We start from the raw sequence: 19,044 nt of genomic DNA, 5'->3' as shown, positions 1-19,044 counted from the left end.
GTCACTCAGTACTGCAGGTAATGGCCATCTATGTTTGGAAAGCCGCTCAGTCCATCTTGCTGGTACATCTTGCATAAGCATGTCTTTGCGGAGACCAAACTGCTCTTGTCGCCGGTGTAGTTCAGTCTGTGCTGTGGAGCTCATTCTAAAGTGGCCTACCAACTTTTGAGACGCACCAGTATCACGATCAGTCTCCGGTACTGTTAGACCTTTCTGAATTGAAAGTTGTAAACTCTGTCCCCCACTCCTCATGACAGTTAAGCCCATCTTTTCTGTCATGAGCAACATATTGGTAGTATTATCTGTAACGACTGCAAGTATTTTAGAGAGGGGGATTCCAGTCTGACAGTATTTCCTCTAAGTGGTGCTGTAGATTCACAGCAGTGTGGCTCTCTGCAGTCTGTTTTGTAGCTATAATTTTTAGTTTGTAAATTCCACTCACCGTCCATGTAGTGGCAAGTTAGTCATGTATGACTCGTTTGCCACACTTGTCCATGTATCTGTTGTACCTAAATGTACCTAAATGGTTTTTGTCCATCGTGTTGCTGTTTAATCAGTTCTCCTTGTGGTTTTGCGACATGGCACCTTGTACTGTGGTTGAAGGCAACGCAGCAACTCGATTAAAGGTTTGTCTTCAACAATACTGAGTGGACACATTCCCTGTACCAAGAAGTTGACCACCTGGCTTGTTTCATCTTTACGCGATTGTGTTCGCGAAGTTGGTTTCTTTGCAAAGTCGGTGATGGTCGTCTGGCCTCCTTTATCTGGATCTTCTTTGTAAAGTACAGCATGCACCCGTTTAATATGTTCTCGCAAATTAGTAGTACCGCCCTGGTAAGTCATTCGTTTTCTGCTAAGCTTGCATTGTACAGCGTTTCGTTGTTCATTTATTTTGTCAAAATAATTCCACACGTCAGACTGAGGCCTTTTGCCACTTGCCATATTGCACATGATTTCCGCGTTTTCAGCAATGTAATTTCTCGCAGCAGACTAACATTTTATTACAGTAGCCTATTACTAAAATAAACCCTGCATTATATACATACACAATGTATTATGTACTTTTTTTACTTTGCAAAAAAAACCAAAAAACCGCACAATACGCATTTCTGTCGAATACAAATATTTTATTTTCGTGTTTGAATACATGTAAAAAAATATTTGTTCGGATATTAGGATATTTTTCCCACGTGAAATCCATGCTCACCATTTTAAAAACAAAAAAAACAAACAGATTTTCAGGCAAACTGGCTGAAGATTTACCCATGGCTGGAGTGTAGTAAACAATAGTGGTTAAACGAGTTGTTTGGTAGTTTGCTAACCACTGTAACCTGGACAAACAACGTGGCTTTGGGTGAAAAAAACAAACAAAAAAACTTGAAATAGAAACTTAGTCAGGCAATGGAGAGTGCTCTGCATCACAATGATGAAAAGCTGCATGTACATAATGTTAAAGGTTTACATTTGAGAGACTTTATATAGTTTCACAGTTTTTGAAATTTACAGTTGCAAAGGATTTAGTTTTTTGTTATGGTGCATTGGTGGACACTTGAATTCAGGGGAAAAAAAGGCATGTAGTTTGACACATTCTAACCCCTTTCGTGAAAGCACACGTTTTACTAGTTAAAAAGCAGAACTACATGAGGTAATGAGAATGTGTTACAGAAATATATGAAAACAGAAATCGATCTACTTCTCAAGATTGTGTTTCGTTCGCTATTATGTTATTTCTCCTGCTCGGTTCATAACGCAGGGAGCTTGAACCATGTCATACATAGCTACTTGATGTTGGGGTTTTTTTTTTTGTGTGTAAGGATTTGAGCAAAACTAATCTACCAAATTTGGGTGTTTGTTTTTAGTGTTGGTGTTTTGGGGGGAGTAACACCGAATTACAAAACAGTAATGGTCATTGAACTGTATATAAATGAGCAATTTATATACACTGAAGACATGAAAAGATTTAGAATTAGGTGTGCTAGATTCTGTTTAATTTAATACACATTTAAACTTTAAAAATATATATAGGTTAAACTAAAAACATTTTGAAAAGATGCTGTGTAAGTATGCGTCCCCTCTGTGCGGTCTCGACAGCAGGCGAAAACCGGAAGTCGGCCATCTTCGGGGAAGTGCGTTAGCTGCAAAGGCTCTGAGCATTTTAAAATAAATGGATTTCTATAAATGACTGCATATATGTCTGTAAATTAGTCTTTTGCATTGGCTTTTCTCCTCTCCTTAAATGCAATTGATTAGGGCTGTCAGTTAAGCCTCAAGATAGCAATCGATTAATTGGTCACACATTTTCGGTGCATTCCTCTTCCCACGACATCATCAATATCATTGCAGTTAAGTGAAAGCTTGTGCACAACAATTGAATGCGAGGGGCACTTATGCCTTGGTAGCGTCAGGAGAAGAAAAGAGCGTTACTAAAATATTTATTACAAACACATTACAGTACATGTGACAATCTATAATCTAATATATATGATAAACGTCTTTTTTAAATTTATTCAGTGACAGCTGCAGCATCACGCATTGCATCTTGTTAATACTGTACCACCTAACCTTCATTATCTGTGAAACACAATGCGGAAATCCCTGTCTACAACATCATAATAGTAATAATAAATTGATTTACTTATCACAACATGCATACCCGCTAGCTGATCCTTACTCCAAAATTGCGTTTAACATCACTGATTGTGTATTGAGTATTGTTAAATAGTCACTATATACAGTTCATTTTGAAACTCCAAAGAAGCGCAAACTATATACAGTCAGTTTTCTTCAATGTGCCCAATTTATTTACAAGCTGTTTTCCAGGAAGCCTGTCGTCCTGCTCTGGATTCAAGGCAGTGAGCTTTTTTTGTTTGTTTATACAGTGAATACACAGAGGGGCGTGTACTTACAAAGCATTTTCAAAACCGATTCGCTGGTAGGATGGGACCTGCAAATCAGATGCTAGTTAACACGAGCAGGAAAAGAAGAACACGCCCACTGCTTGTATGTGGCAGAAATACTGTAAATAGCAAGGCAGGGCGTTTGGTGCTTTTTCACTGATAAACTTAAATAATGTCCAGTATTCATATTGATGTATATAATGAGGAATGTAATCGATCGAAAAATTGATTTTCGATTTTAATCAATATTCAGATTAAAAAAAGTATTTACTAATTGCAATAGTTTGTACTTATGTGACTGGCAACAGTAAAAAAAAAAAAAAGCCTGGCTCAACAAAAGACATCAAAGTTGAATCCGGTATCCTCCACAATTGAAATTGGTTGCATGCCATTTGCGATCGTCTCAATAATTAACTGTTATGTTTTCAGCCCGAATTATCACATTTCGCTTGCATGTCTGGGCCCCACCTCCTCCACGCTCGATCCATCTTCAAGTAGAAGACGACTAGTCACATGACCAAAAGCATGCTGGACATTGGGAGAATATCCAATGACAATGATGCCACGTGACACAGGCAGGAACTAATACAAAAAAAAAAACAACTGAGTAGCCGTTATTTGCAGACACCCGCTTTTTAATATTTGACCTGAACATTTTTGACAGTTTGAACGATTAAACAAATTAAAAACGTTTGACTCTTTTCTAATGTTTAAACTCTAAACCATTTACACCCCTAGTTGGAATGTATTGCAACGTTGTATTTAAGTATTGTAATTTTAAGCATAGAATCAATCAGAAATGGCCGGAAAACCCATTGCTGTTTTGATATTTTTTTGTGAAATTCCTAAATGATTCAAACACAGTGGAATGCAAAGTGTGCAAGTGGCTCTCAACATATGAAGGCACAACCAATTTCTGCAATACTTGATGTAAGTTCACATTATTATTTATTATTATTATTATTATCGTCCATCATTTATTATGTTGTCGGGGATAAATTGTTGTGCACCCATTTCTTACCTGAACATTAGGTAAATCCTAGAACACTTCGCTGCCGCTTTAGACAGCTCTTCTTCCCACTTTTAAAAGTTTTTGAGTTAGCATGGTGCTCACAAACAAAATCAAATTGACACTGCTAGTGAACATGTGCGATTGAAAATTCCTGGAGGCGCGGTCATATTGAGCTCAGTCTAACAGCGTCCCTCCCTCTGTTTGCACTTCATTAACCAATGATACAGTGCATCTTTCTCGGGGCTTAGTGCTGGGAGGTGCGCAGTAAAAGGAATGTCAACAATAATACATTTATTATGATGAGTAATTCTCGCAGGATGAGATTAGACAGAATTCAGTTGAATTGTGACAGAACGGGCCAGCTGACGCTGAGCAAGTTTGTGAATGGGTGTTAGATGGGATGTGCTGGTGCTGAGGGACACCGGCGGCAATGACGGGCAGGCATACAGGCGTTGTGGCAGTTGCTGCCTGTGCAGTCTGTTATTTCGCGCCCGCCCTGCACCTGACTATTCTTTTTTTTCCCAGAAAGCTTGCTCTACTGGGCGGGACGGTGGGCTTGCTACTGTTTTCTGTAGTGAACTTAGAATCAAACAGGAAATTGTTGAAGGTTATTCATCTTTTGAAGTTCTAACCTTGACATTAAACAGTCCGTTACCTGTTCATATTGTAGTTATTTATTTATCGACCACCTAAGTCAAACCTGCTATTTCTGACTGAATTTGGGGATCTGCTATCTATATTGACAGTCATATATGATAGGATTCTTTTATTGGGTGATTTTAACCATCATGTTGACACTGACTCTGACGTTGACTCCTTGGAATTTTTTAGGCTACTGGATTCCTTAGATCATATCCTGCATGTCAAAGGTTCTACGCGTAATCGTGGCCATACTTTAGATCTGGTAATTTCTCGTGGTTTAGCTGTTAAGAATGTTATAACCCTAGATCCTGGTATTTCTGATCATCTTGCCATTCTTTTTGAGGTGAATCTGTCAGTATCTACAAAGACTGTGGACCATACATTTAAATCCTGGGTAATTAATTCTTCAACTGCTGTTAAGGTTTCTGATGTCTTGCGCTCATTATCACTCTCTGAGTCCTCATCAGTAGATGAGCTGGTTAATACCTACAGCACCACCTTGACTGGTATCTTAGAAACTGTAGTGCCAATCAAAACTCCTGAGTGTCTTTTAAAAAAAAAAAAAAAAAAAAAAAAAACTCACCATGTTTTAATGGTACAACTCGTAGGATGAATTTCGAGGGTCGTAAACTAGAACGGGGGTGGCGGGAATCTAAACTGCACATTCATTATATCACATGGAAGGGCCACCTGGTTAAATATAGGAAGGCATTGGCTAGATCATCATATTAATCTAATTTTAATTGAAACAAATAAAAATAATCCTTGATTTCTTCTCACTACCCTAGATAAATTAATTAATCCTTCCCCTAATAGTCCTACCCTTGACATTGGCTGCAATGACTTTACTTTTCTTTTAAAAATAAAATACTAGACATCAGAAATGAGATTTCACAGACACCTTCTATTAAGGAGGACTCCAGCACAATTTTACTAACTATACCTATTAAGGCTACTATGGGGGCTTTTTCTTTGATTACCTTACAGGAACTGACACAGCTAGTTCAACATATGAGAGCTATTATACACTCTCTTGGTCCTATTCCTACAAAACTATTAAAAGATGTTCTTGGTGTTATTAATACCCACGTTTTAAAAATGATAAATGGTTCACTTTCCTCCGGTATAGTTTCCTCAGCACTTAAGGTAGCTGTGGTAAAGCTTACGCTTAAGAAACACAATTTGGACCCTAAAGTCCTCAATAACTATATATTGAATCGGATCGCTGCGTAGTCTACTTTGTTCAAGACTGAATAGATTAAATTATTTTAGCCTGTGTGCATTCGACATGCCTTTTAAGCCAGGGATAATTCTGGTCGCTTTCTTTCTAGAGCAGCAATATCCTTTTGTAGCGAGGTGACCAGAACTGAACACAGTATTCTAGATGAGGTCTTACTAATGCATTGTAAAGTTTTAACATTACCTTCCATGATTTTAAATTCAACACTTTTCACTATATATCCAAGCATATTGTTGGCCTTTTTTTTATAGTTTCCCCACATTGTCAAGATGAAGACATTTCTGAGTCAACAAACTCTAGGTCTTTTTCATAGATTCCTCCTTCAATTTCAGTATCTCCCATATGGTATTTATAATGCACATTTTTATTGCTTGTGTGCTGCCTTTGATACTGTAGACCATTCCATCCTACTGAATCATCTTGAAAGCACAGTGGGACTGTCTGGCCTTGTCCTATCCTGGTTCAAATCTTATCTTTCTGATAGGTTTCAGTTTGTCTCTATTGGGGTGGTAAAATCGGCATTATTGGATGTTGATTGTGGTGTTCCACAGGGCTCGATTCTAGGTCCCTTGTTGTTTTCATTATATATGCTACCTTTGGGTGACATTATCTGCATTATATTTATCCCTAAAGCCAGGAATTTCTTCTGTCGGGGTGTTATTAGGTACTTGCCTTGCAGTCATCAAGCACTGGATGTCACAATGTTCTAGTGTTGAATTCAGATAAAAAAAATAGGTCATGCTAGTGGGCTCACAGAACCAACTAAAAGGAAATGTGGGATTACATGTGCTCAACCCTAAAAACTAGAAATTAGGAGTTTGGGGGTCATCTTTGATCCTGATCTATCATTTGAAACTCATATTAGGGAAGTTACTAAAGTATCTTTTTACCATTTGAGAAATATAGCCAAACTTGGACCAATTATTTCCGTATCTGATGCTGAGCGACTAATGCATGCCTTTTGTTTCATCTAGAATTTATTTATTGTAATGCACTTTTTTCTGGTGGGCCAAACCGTGCGATATCCTGCTTGCAGCTTATTCAGAATACTGCCGCTAGAATACGGACTAAAACCTGGCTGCCTGTGCAGTATAGAATTGCTTTTAAGATTTTGCTGTATATTTACAAGGCCCTGAATGGATTAGCACCCTGTTATTTGCAGGAGTTACTGACCCTGTATCTTCCAAACCGCGCTCTGAGATAACAGGATGCTCTGCCTTAGTTTGTCAGGGCTGGGACTGTTACAATTTTCAAATTCTTTTTTTTTTTATAAAATGGCTTTCTTATCTTAGTCGGTTTTAACCCTTGTCCATTTATTAATTGCGCGTCAGGCACGTCAGGTCTAATTAATTTTCACACGCGCAGTTAATTTTAGACGCGCTGTTTAAAAGTATTTTTTTTCCCACAGTCAAACGGGTTTAAATGGCCTTCATATCAACAAAGCACTCACTAGGCATCTCCAGCCCCGCCCCACCCTTTCGTTTGCTATAGCGTTCACCTATGTAAGAAATAAATAATAATAATAATAGTCGTACATACCGATCGATCATCTCCGGATCACTCGTTTTATCACCAAACTCCTCAATAATGCGATCCAAGTCATTATTTTATTACTATAACATCTCAAAAAAGCTCTGCAAATGTCTATGTTTTCTGTGTGCTGATTCAGTCAGCCAACTTGTTTACTTACGACTGCCCCCGTTATCTGATACCAGATACCATGTATGACTATTCATGAGATATGCCTCCCCCCCCCCCCCCCCCTCGACTTGGCACGGCTCCTGTCGCTCCCACTCGGCAATTGAATGGTTTTCTCGGCTTTTTCCGGAGAAAAAACAACTAGAGACCCGTTTATTGCGTTGCTATAATGATGTCGGACCCAGTCCGACAAAGGACCTGTGAGGAATAATTGCAATGTCGGACCCAGTCCGACAATGGACCGCAAAGGGTTAATGTAACTTTAAAATTGCTGCTTTTCTGTTGTGTATACTGTTATTCAAATGGTCTGACTGGCAGTCGTTTGTGTGACATGCTATACAAATGGTATTGTTTGTTTTTTTCCTGCTAGGTACTGTACAGTGCTTTGCGATTTTACTTTTGTATAAAAAGCACTAAACATAAATAGTGTAGCCCATGGCATAAAGCCTCCAGTAGTTCATGGTTTCTTTGTCTACAGCAGCTTTTCACAGTCTTGATTGATTTACAGTAGCAACAGGCACAATTTGAAAGTTCATTTATGTGCTATACTTTATTTCCTATAGATAGGGGTAAGTGTACCTTTTTAAGCCCACCAAATCTAGTTTGAACCCTTTTTTAGATATTTAGCTCAGGTTTTCTGCCATTTGAGTGGCGTAAATGAAAGATTCATCTTAATTTGTAGTTTCGTGACTTCATATACATTTTGATAAAATAATTTTCAAAATATGAGAAATCTGGACTGGTCTTAATAGGGACATCATGTACAATAAGCCCATGTGTGTTCCTATTAAGTGCAGTGTTTTTGTTTTGTTTAGATAAATAATTTATTACCCTTTAAACACTGCATATTACCAAATTTTTAAATTTTTTTTATAAATATATACAAATAGATTTTAATTAACACATTTTGTGACTTTAAAGCCACATCAAGCACATCCTTCAGCTTAAATGGAAAATCTTTCTGATCTTGTCACGACTGACATGCATGACATCGTAGCTTCTCCACTATTTGTTTTACATCTCCAAACACAGCTTTGTCTACGGGTTGTAAAAGATGAGTTAGGTGAGATGGGAGCCCCAGGAGAAGCACATTTTTCAGAGAGACGTGTGAAGCATGTTCACCAAAAATAAGGACTAGGAAACTTCATATCGGAGACCTTGCAGGACTGTCAAAAACAGATTTTGAGAATAGTCTTTAGTGACCTGTCCATCCAGCCATGATCAAGCACAGCATACCTTGCTAATTGTGGACCATTGTGACCCCATGTGATGTAGAGGTGTTTACCTTTTTATATTATGCATGGAGGCAGACTTCTCCCAGCCGCCAGACATGCATACGGTTATTTGTTCTCTTCCACTACCCCCAGGGATTTGGTGGACATTTTTTTTATCCTCCTTGGAGCCAGGATTTTGTCAGATGCAGGGTCTGTGATGAAGCCGGTTTCATCTACATTAAATGTGTTGTGGTTTGTCATGGACACTGTTTTCATTCAGTGCGTTTGTAAGGATTTCATTAAACCAGCGCTCCAGTATAGTAGGATTTGGCGTTGCCTTGGCTCTTGCATGTGAAAATTGTTCAGATTTTCTGACTGTCGGCTCTGGATGATCTCTCATGAACCTGGCACACCACTTCCTTCCAGGTCTCTGGTTGTTTACGATTCAATGTTGGTGGACTTAATATATTCTTCTACAAGATCTAGAAGATCATCTTTAGTAAACCCCTCAACCCCACTGAGCTACTGTAGGACCTACATGATATAGAAAAGTGCTTTAAACTAAACCAAATGTTTCTAGAAATATGAATTAGCAATCAAGTCAGATATTTCAATCGAGCACTTAACCTACACTGATATTTAGCCTAAAAAGCACTGCTTATGGCTAATTTTGACCTACAGGCTGTAGCCTGCTGTAATATCAAAGGTGAGCTAAGCCTATTATTTACTGTTAAGGTTTGTAAGTTACGCTACCTGGAGACAGTTTCAAATGTCACACTACTGCTGCAGTTAAATGAACCTCAAGTCCCTGATGTCCCTCAACCTTGACCTTTTCGGTGACTCTCTGTCTAAACTTCCTGGCTATCCGTGACTTAGGTTGGTGATGGTGCCGCCTTGATAGAAGTAACACACCTCCAACATGCGAGGGCATGAACTGCGGTTTTGACGTTTTTTACTCATCCTGTGTGCATGTTAAAATAAAATAACATGCCTTTTAAATGACATGTTTTAAAATTGGTTTAGTTTTGATTATCACCTAAATGGGCTTAATGGGTACAACACCATTTAGTAATTATAAGGTACAATTTATATAATTAGCTTACTCTTCTAATAAAAAATACAAGACCTCTTCAGATAATTTTATTCATGGTCATTGGGGATATATTAAATTTGGGGACAGAGCACATTGACATTTACAGTGGCTAAGTGCTCTGAAGTGGTTGTGTACCTTTAAAGCCTACATCAAATTGCAGAAAAGCATGTACAATATTGCTAATGAGTTTTTCATATAAGTAAGAAAAAAGTCACCAGAAGGTATGGAATATGCATAATTTTAGACTCTTTTGTTTTAAGTATACTACCATGTGACTAATCTGAAACCTAGCACATATTCAGTTTCCAAAATTTCAGGTAACCCATCTTTGTAGACGATAATATTACTTATAAAAGTACTAATTGGACAGATTTTCTAACTAAGATTCAGAACATTTGAAGAAGTTTTTGAATTAGTAGTGAGTAGTTTCTTGATGTGAACTAGATGCAAAGGGGGCTCTTGTTTACGTGTGGTAAAGAGAACTGGTTCTGGCTCACACTGCCTAAGATGGTGTTATCTTGGTGTGGCCCTTTGTTCTTTTGGGCTTGACCTATGTTATCTCTTGAGTGCATCGGTTCCTCCAGCAATGTGCGATTGTGTTTATTCCTGCAGTCAGACGGTCGTCGTCCGTGCAATTAAATGCAATCTTGCAATCTCGCATTTACCAGTTACTATACCTCCTCTGATAATCTCCTTTTAAAACTAAGAGTGTACAAACCTGCAAACACGTGTATCTTTATATTGCATTGAAACTGCTTTCCATGTTACCCAACAACATTTAATCTCTTTAATTTACAAAAAGCATTAATACTTAACTTTTCAATCCATCAAAAAAATATGTAAAAAGTTTTCTTTAGTTGCTTGGAGACATGGCCACCAGGAAGTAGACAGAAAAGTATTTGTATCTTAAAAACATTGGTTGATTTTAAATAAAGTAAGATGGGTGGAGCAACCCACTGGATTCATCAAGATTGAAAAAAGTAATTTTTTCTGTTGATAATTAAGTGGTGGTGGGCTTAATAGGTGCATGGGCTTAATCGTTACACTTACCCTAATGTTTTTATGTACAATTAAAGGTGGATTCATATTTTACTTTTTTGGTGATGGCAGTTATGACTACTGTTTTTTAAAAGTTAATTTGAATTCAGAAATTATGTTCTTATCCTATTGTTTAATATTTTAATGCTTGCCGGTTTTGAATAATTACTGCAATTAAATTTAAACTATTCAGTTTGTCAATAGAGCTATTCATGAAATGTGTCATAGAATAAAATCTGCTTTTAAGTACTATATTTAAAAAACAGGTTTAGTATGTCGCATTTTCAACAAGAGATTAGCTGGCTCAAATGAATCGGAAGAGTTTCTGTCTCGGAAATGAATCGGAAGAGTTTATCTGTCTTGAAGTGACGGCACATTTCAAGCTTGCAGTCAAGGGGGGGGGGGACATGCTTGGAAATGTGTCCCATACTTGTATTTGTGTTCTAACTCTATGACCTGCTCAGTGGTCACAATTAATGTAATTTGTACATGTTCCAGTAGTTTCTTGTTCTTGCAATTTCTCTCTTCCCTTTTAATATCTGGGCAGACACATGGCAAATGAAATTTAATAGAGAAAAGTGTAAAGTATTGCATGCAGGCAATAAAAATGTGCATTATAAATATCATATGGGAGATACTGAAATTGAAGAAGGGAACTATGAAAAAGATCTAGGAGTTTATGTTGACTCAGAAATGTCTTCATCTAGATAATGTGGGGAAGCTATAAAAAAGGCCAACAAGATGCTTGGATATATTGTGAGAAGTGTTGAATTTAAATCAAGGGAAGTAATGTTAACTTTACAATGCATTAGTAAGACCTCACCTAGAATATTGTGTTCAGTTCTGGTCACCTCGTTACAAAAAGGATATTGCTGCTCTAGAAAGAGTGCAAAGAGCAGCAACCAGAATTATCCCGGGTTTAAAAGGCATGTCGTATGCAGACAGGCTAAAAGAATGGAATATATTCAGTCTTGAACAAAGAAGACTATGCAGTGATCTGATTCAAGCATTCAAAATTCTAAAAGGTATAGACAATGTCAACCCAGGGGATTTTTTCAACCTGAAAAAAGAAACAAGGACTAGGGGTCACAAATGGAGGTAAGATAAAGGGGCATTCAGAACAGGAAATAGGAGGCACTTTTTTACACAGAGAATTGTGAGGGTTTGGAACCAACTCCCCAGTAATGTTGTTGAAGCTGACACCCTGGGATCCTCAAGAAGCTGCTTGATGAGATTCTGGGATCAATAAGCTACTTGATGAGATTCTGGGATCAATAAGCTACTAACAACCAAACGAGCAAGATGGGCTGAATGGCCTCCTCTCGTTTTGTAAACTTTTTTATGTTCTTATGTTAAGCATACATTGAAACACAAACCCCGCATTCGTGGTGAGCTATCAATATACATTATACTGGGCCAGTAGAAATGTATCTGGGGCTGGTGGATTATTCCTTCCATTAGCCCTGATGGTGAGTGGATGGAGAAGTTAATTTCAAGACCTGTAAGTCATTCAAGGTTTTGCCTGTGTGTGCCTGTATCATATTTTGTTACTTAAGCAATATTTGCATACTAGTTGGAGCATTGATAAAACTGAGTTCAAATGAATGAATCATTATGCTGGATATCATTTCTTTATTTAATAATGTCCCGTGTGAAGGTCATTTTACAATGTATTGGTATTGAATGTTACAGGCTAGTGCTTTTGGAATCTTAATAAAAAGGTCTTGCTCTTATTTTGCTTTATGCAACATGAAAAAGTTAATTTATATTGCCAAGGGACTGCCCCATTCTAATTTGTCTATACACAGCATTACTTGCACAGCAATGAAACCACACACAACTAACAACAGATGAAAAAACTAACCTACCTTTTTAAATGTGAACGGCTGTTGGCTTGGCATGAATAACAGTCAAACACAACATCATTGTTTATTTCTTTTTGTTTGTGCCGGTATCCAGTTCATTCATACGCTGTTTCATTTGTATCAAATAAACAGAGTTGAGATCAGCGTTCCTCATTGAATTTTCAAGGTGTTTTGCGAGTGCCATTATGTTATGAAGTGGTGGATGGAAATGAAGGTTGCTCATGGTAACACCCAGGCTTACTTTTTCCCTTCCTCTTGCAGAGAGAAACAGCCGGACAGGGAGCAGCAGTTCATGGAAGACAAAAAAAGGAAGAAAGACGATAAGAAGAAGAAAGAGGCTGCTCAGAAGGTGAGCCTCTCGTTCCTGTTTATGCACCATTTTTAATAATATTAAAATAGTTTAGTTTGCTGTTACCTGTCATGAAAACCCATTCTGTAGGGATGGTTCAATACTGGATGTGTGTGTTAGTTTATACTAAAACATGTTCGATGTAATGTGTGTTTTGCTTGAATATTTAGTGAACTGCAGTGTATACTGAAGCATGCATTCTGTATTCGGATCTATCCATAGAGATGTTGAGTTACCTGTGTACCACAAATTGGGCTTTTTAACCCACTTCATTCATAGCATTGCCTAAAGTAAGATTAGTCCAAGATTCGTAACAGTCATGGTCTGTGGAAACAGATTTGTGTACAGAGTTCCCTTTCAAGTAAGGCATATTAACCATTACAAATGGGTGTTTCCCTTTAAGACGCCCGAAACTTTATACCAAAGACTTCTCGTCAGAGCAGTGTGGGAGCTGCACACTGACCACGATGCCATTTACCTTTTCAGCTGAACCTGAATACTTGAGAAAGTGTTGATAGAAAATTATCACCTTTGTAATTACCTTTTTTTTGAGCTTTGCTTTTAAATGATGAATTAATAATATTGAATTGCTGAAGTAAAAATGGTTTGGTTTCTTTCTAGTTTCTTGTATTTTCTGCCGCGCGCGGTCTATTGCCCCGCGGGAAGCCTGTGGCTCCAGTGCTGTCCGTTGTGGGATCCTTAGCACTCAGGCGGCTGTGAAATCTTCTACTCAAATAAATACAGACACACGTATTTATTTTCTGGTTCAACCGTGTTCACCTTGCGTTCCAGTTGTGTGTGTATTATATTAATATTCTCTCTCTCTCTCTCTCTCTCTCTCTCTCTCTCTCTCTCTCTCTCTCTGTGTGTCTCTCTCTCTCTCTCTCTCTCTCTCTCTCTCTCTCTCTGTCTCTGTCTCTGTCTCTGTCTCTGTCTCTCTCTCTCTGTAACCAAACAGCTACTGTGGGTGTGCCTACTTTTGCAGCCTGATGCTGTATTTATGTAGCGATCAGCACACTTTTACAAAGGCTTGTTTTACAAGCAGGCTGCGTCCAGTCTTGTCTGTACTGACTGGAAGGTTAGCCAGTGGCTGTTCTACAGGTGGGCATCCCTGTTAACCCATTGCGGTCCATCGCGTCTCAGGACACTCAGTACTCTCCAGCCCCGCCCCACCCCTCGTTCGCTGTTTTTTTCACATACCTCTTGATAGTAGTGCATACCGATATATCATCTCCTGATCACTCGTTTTTATCACCAAACTCCTCAATAATGCGATCCAAGTCATTATTTTATTACTATAACATCTAAAAAAAGCTCTGCAAATGTCTGATATTCTTTGAGTGCTGGATGCAGAAGCAGCTATCTTGGTTGTTTATGTCCGTGTTATCTATGTGGTGTCGGGGCTATCTGTATTCATGAGATACGCCCCCCCTTTTTTTTTCCCGGCTTATCTCGGCTCCTATCGATATCACTCGGCCATTGAATGGTTCTCGGCTTTTTCCGGAGAAAAAACAACTAGAGACCTGTTTTTTGCGGTATGCTGCAAGAGCGTTCAGCCCCACCGATACCACCAGTTCCCATTCCTCCCGCCTCACCTGCACCTTTTCAGGCAGAGCCGTATGATCTGTAGGGTGATATGTTGTCTATTGTGGGCTGACGATCAAGACGCAGGGCTCCCATCTGATGATGCGGAATCGGACAGTGTTCCGGTGGCACAGCTCTCCTTATCGTGCAAGCTTATACCTCCTGATGCAGCGGTCTACTACAGTCCTGCAGGTACGGTGGCCTGCTGCGAAAGAAGAGAGGCACTCATATTTATGATGAGCAACCTACTGTTGCCTTTGCTGCCCCTCTGGTCCACCTGTTTTTTCTGTTTGAGCTCAAGTCCACATGGGAACACCCATCTATAGCTGTGTCTGTTTCCCGTTCGTTGGACTCTGTCTACAAGGTGTTTGAAGCCGACAAACTGGGTCTGACCCATTTTCCGCTAGTAGGGGCACCCATTGCGGCTGTGTAGCCTACTAACCTTTCCTTGCTATCCAAGGATGCAGTGTGTCAGAACAAGCAGGCACACTCATTGAGTCCGTTTCCGAGACCCACAAGCCCTTGTTTCAACAGCTGGATGAGCTGCGCTTGCTCTCCAGGAACCTGCTCCGACTGTCCAAACTCAGTGGACAGGCAATAGGCAGGAATATGGCAGCGTTGGTGGTTGCTCGCAGGCAGCTTTGGATCTCCCAAGCACGCGTGCTTGATGGAGGCAAAACAGCGCTGTTGGATGCTCCGGTCACCCCAAATCACACGTTTGGCCCACTGGTGAACAAGATGCTGCAGTGGTACCATTGTGCACGGGATCTGCCCAGAGACAGCCTGCACCTGCTTTCCGTGGAGGCAGGCGTGCTTTCAAGCTCCCTGTGCCTAGGCAACAGGCACGGGCTGCGCCTCAGGTGAAGCAGCAGCCCTAGGATTTTGTCCTACATCAACCACCGGGGTGGTTTGCGGTCACGCAGTCCGTAAAGCCCACAAGCTTCTGCTATGGGCATAACAGAACCTCTTCCCACTCCAGGCAGTTCACCTGGGTATGCTTTCCCATTTTGTAATGGTTAATATTCACTTCTTGAAAGGGAACGTTAGGTTGTTATCATAACCCTGATTCCCTGAAATAGGAATATTAACCATTAACTTCGGGGTCGCAGTGTTCATGGTCTCAATCCCTGAAGGAAAATGACATCGTTGTTGGTGTGCGCAACTCCTTCATGCTCTCGGGGGCGGAGCAGCAGCCACGTCTTTGGTATAAAGTTTTCAGGTTTGGGTGTCTTAAAGGGAAACACCCATTTGTAATGGTTAGTATTCGTATTTCGGGGAACCAGAGTTATGATAATCTAATGTTTTTTGTTCGCTATTTTATTTAATCGTTCAATTGCTGAATCTTAGTTTAACCTTCATTGCTTTTTTTCCTAGATTGCTACTTTGTATGTTTGCCGATTATCAGTACATGTTTAAAGAAGCGATAATCTGTTTTCTTATCGTTATTAGATTTGTGTTGGTTTATTATGATTGTCTTGACTGCAGTCGGACCATGTGACTTACAGTAAAGGAAGTGATTTTAGATATCAGGAATTGGTGCTGTATCGGAAAAAAAATTCAGCATAACAGGAGTGAGGACTTAAGAAAATATGTTTTAAAACAGCGGTTCTCAACTGGAGGGGCATGTCACTTTCTAGGGGGCGCAGTGATTACTGCGCTCTACATATGATTTTGGGTCATTTGAGCAATTTACACTCCAATTTAGATGCTATGTGATTAAAATGTATTTTGGATGGGTAAAATGCAACATCAGTACTTTCAATAAATACTGTACATCTAGCTTTCATTATTTTGTACCTCAAAAAATCTAACAATCCATTTTTAGCAGCCATTAAGTCCTGTCTTAGTGTTATAGTCTGGATGTCCTAGTTATGCTCTGGATGTCGTTCGCTGCTGCGTTCAGAGTCTCCTTGGTACGAGGCTGGTACAGTTTTTATAGTTTTCTGGAAATCTTCCTTTCTCTGCCTCGTGTCTCTAAGGTATTAGCGGATTAGAAACTTTGTGGTCAAACATGTACTTGTTGGGATGTTTAAAAAAGTGAAGTTTACTGTTAGAAGCATTTCAAGACAAACTTTCCGTGGCACAAAATCTTAATTTTTAGTGTTGCTAACCTAGTTTGCCATTTATCATATTTTACATATTTTTTAGATTTAAACGCCAGCATCAAACCCACACTGCACTGTTTTCAGATTATTGTATTAAGTCACCACTTGCACTAGGAGCACTCACTATTGGAATTGTGATCGTGTGTGTGATTTATTAGTATTATTTCGGGATTGAATCCCGTGGTTTACCTGCACTGTACACATTGTTGTGTAGAGCCAGGTATTATTTAAGGTTGCCAACAAGCAACCCAGGACAAATAAGGAGCTGTTTTTCACTGTGAACTGTGTTGTGTTTCTTATTCCTGAGCACTGCATCACCTCTACACCTGTGCACTGCAAACCATTTTGCCACAAGGACAAGTAGATTTTTTCTAGCATTTTGTCCATTGGACAAGAAGTTTCTTTCAGAAATTACACACCCCTGCCTTGAGTCAAATGCCTGACTGCCTTTTTGTCTCTGTCCTTTTCTCCAGGTTGCAGAACAAAAAACCAAAGGTAGGGCTTGTTTTAATTTTTGGAGTCCTCTATAAGACTGTTGCCTTGTGTTTTTATATTCTTTCATACCTAAATTCGTATCTAGTACAATTTTATTTAGAACAAATGTTTAGTGTTTTGCAATGTGAATCTGCTCTTGTTCCTGGGTGTGAAAAAGGCAATGGCCTTAGTCTAGGATCAGAGACTGTCTTCTGAACCCTCTGCTCTCCTGAGCTTTGTGGGGAATTGCTGTGGTGAGGGAACTAAATTGGGGGATAAAAGAATGGGCACTAACAAAAAAAAAAAAGAAATTAAAACCCTAATGTTCTCCCTTCCAGTGCCCGAGGTGACAAAGCCGGGCCCCGCCCAGCCGCTGGCCGCCAGCCCTGTTGGCAGCAGCCCCGTGCCACCTGCCAACGGTGGCAACAATGCCAAGAGGGTGGCGGTGCCGAACGGACAGCCGCCCAGCGCCCCGGCGCAGCGCTACATGCCCAGGGAGGTGCCCCCGAGATTCCGCTGCCAGCAGGACCACAAAGTCCTGCTGAAGCGTGGCCAGCCCCCTCCCCCATCCTGCATTCTCCTGGGGGGCGGGGGGCAGGCTCCCCTCACCCACCCCCAATCCTCCGCAACTAACCAAGGGGACAGTGGAGTCCACACAGGTCAGTACCCAGCAGCTTCTCGTCTCGGCCGGCTTTTGTATTGTGTTCATAGCCAAATGTGAAAAATCTTGAGCGCAATTCTGCATGTAGAAACATAAATTCTAGAACGAGAAAAGGCCATTCGGTCCATCTATGCTCGCTTGTTTTGATGCAAGCGTTCCCCTAACTGAGTTAGGGGAAATGAAACCACTGGGAATCCATGGCTAAACGGACTGCCCTTCCTCCAAGTGGCTAGCTAAAGGTCTTATTTTGGTCACAAAGACCTTCCATAGAGAAATATACCTATACCTTGTTTAAATTGTTGGACTGAAAAGCTCAAGTTTTTATATACTGCTTAAAACGTTTACCTCAGAAAGCAGACTGGGTTTGCTGTTCTGAAGAATGTGTGAACCCTTTGATTCAGATTAAACTACAGCTATGGCCAAAAGACTTTTTGTGATATCATTTTGTAGTTTCTTTGATTACATCATAAATAAAAGATCTAAATTATTTTCATAGTAGTGTGTGTGTGTTTTTCTCAAAATTCTAGGTGATGCAAAACTTTTGGCCATAGCTGTATGCTATACAAATTAGGAAAGAACAGATCACAAAGGTGAATTTATAGATTTTTAAAGTTCGTTGTTACAGCAATTCTTTTCACCTACAATTTCAATGTGAATCTAATATTTAACAGTACGCCCAGCTCCTTGTTTTGAGTTTCACATGGCTCAGTTCCTCTACCCCCCCTCCCTTCTCTCTGTACAGCTCAGTAATCATGCCCCCAAGAACTTCAAATAAATACATTCCATACATAAATACATAACTGCTATCAGGCTCAAAAAAGATCTTAAACTTTTGCAGATAGTTACACAAAAATAACTAACTGGCTTAAATACCTCGAAGGGGGTTAAGAAGCACAGCACTGCTTCCCTAATTTGAGTCTAGCTGGAGCGTTTGGCTTGCAGTCCCAGGGATAGAAGCTTGCACTGGGACCCACAACGCATGAATGAGTATGAGTCTGTAGGGTTACTTGGGCGTTGTTAATGCAGATGTAGGGGAGGAATAATTTATTTAACATTATCATTTTAGTAATGTCTAAGGGTAGTCCTGGGTGTGAGTATCTAAGAGTCATTCAACACAGTTCTTGTGTGCAGGCAAAACAAATCCTCTTATTTATTTAATTTATTATTTTTCA

The 19,044-nt window shown here is 39.7% G+C and overlaps 1 protein-coding gene across 1 annotated transcript in view; it reads left to right on the top strand.

Annotated features, from left to right (window-relative positions):
- The window catches only part of LOC117433086 (trinucleotide repeat-containing gene 6B protein-like), an 80,213-nt gene that overhangs the window by 22,252 nt on the left and 38,917 nt on the right, over positions 1-19,044 (top strand). Inside the window, exons 5-7 of the mRNA XM_059016465.1 lie at positions 12,961-13,048; positions 17,211-17,232; positions 17,550-17,870. Coding sequence (XP_058872448.1) covers positions 12,961-13,048; positions 17,211-17,232; positions 17,550-17,870 — 431 coding nt within the window. The remainder of the gene's footprint in view (positions 1-12,960; positions 13,049-17,210; positions 17,233-17,549; positions 17,871-19,044) is intronic.

The sequence above is a fragment of the Acipenser ruthenus genome, chromosome 53, assembly GCF_902713425.1.
Source record: "Acipenser ruthenus chromosome 53, fAciRut3.2 maternal haplotype, whole genome shotgun sequence".
In the NCBI taxonomy this organism is placed as follows: domain Eukaryota; kingdom Metazoa; phylum Chordata; class Actinopteri; order Acipenseriformes; family Acipenseridae; genus Acipenser; species Acipenser ruthenus.
Note: the sequence above shows the minus strand (reverse complement) of the source record. Positions and strands in the feature narration are given on the sequence as shown.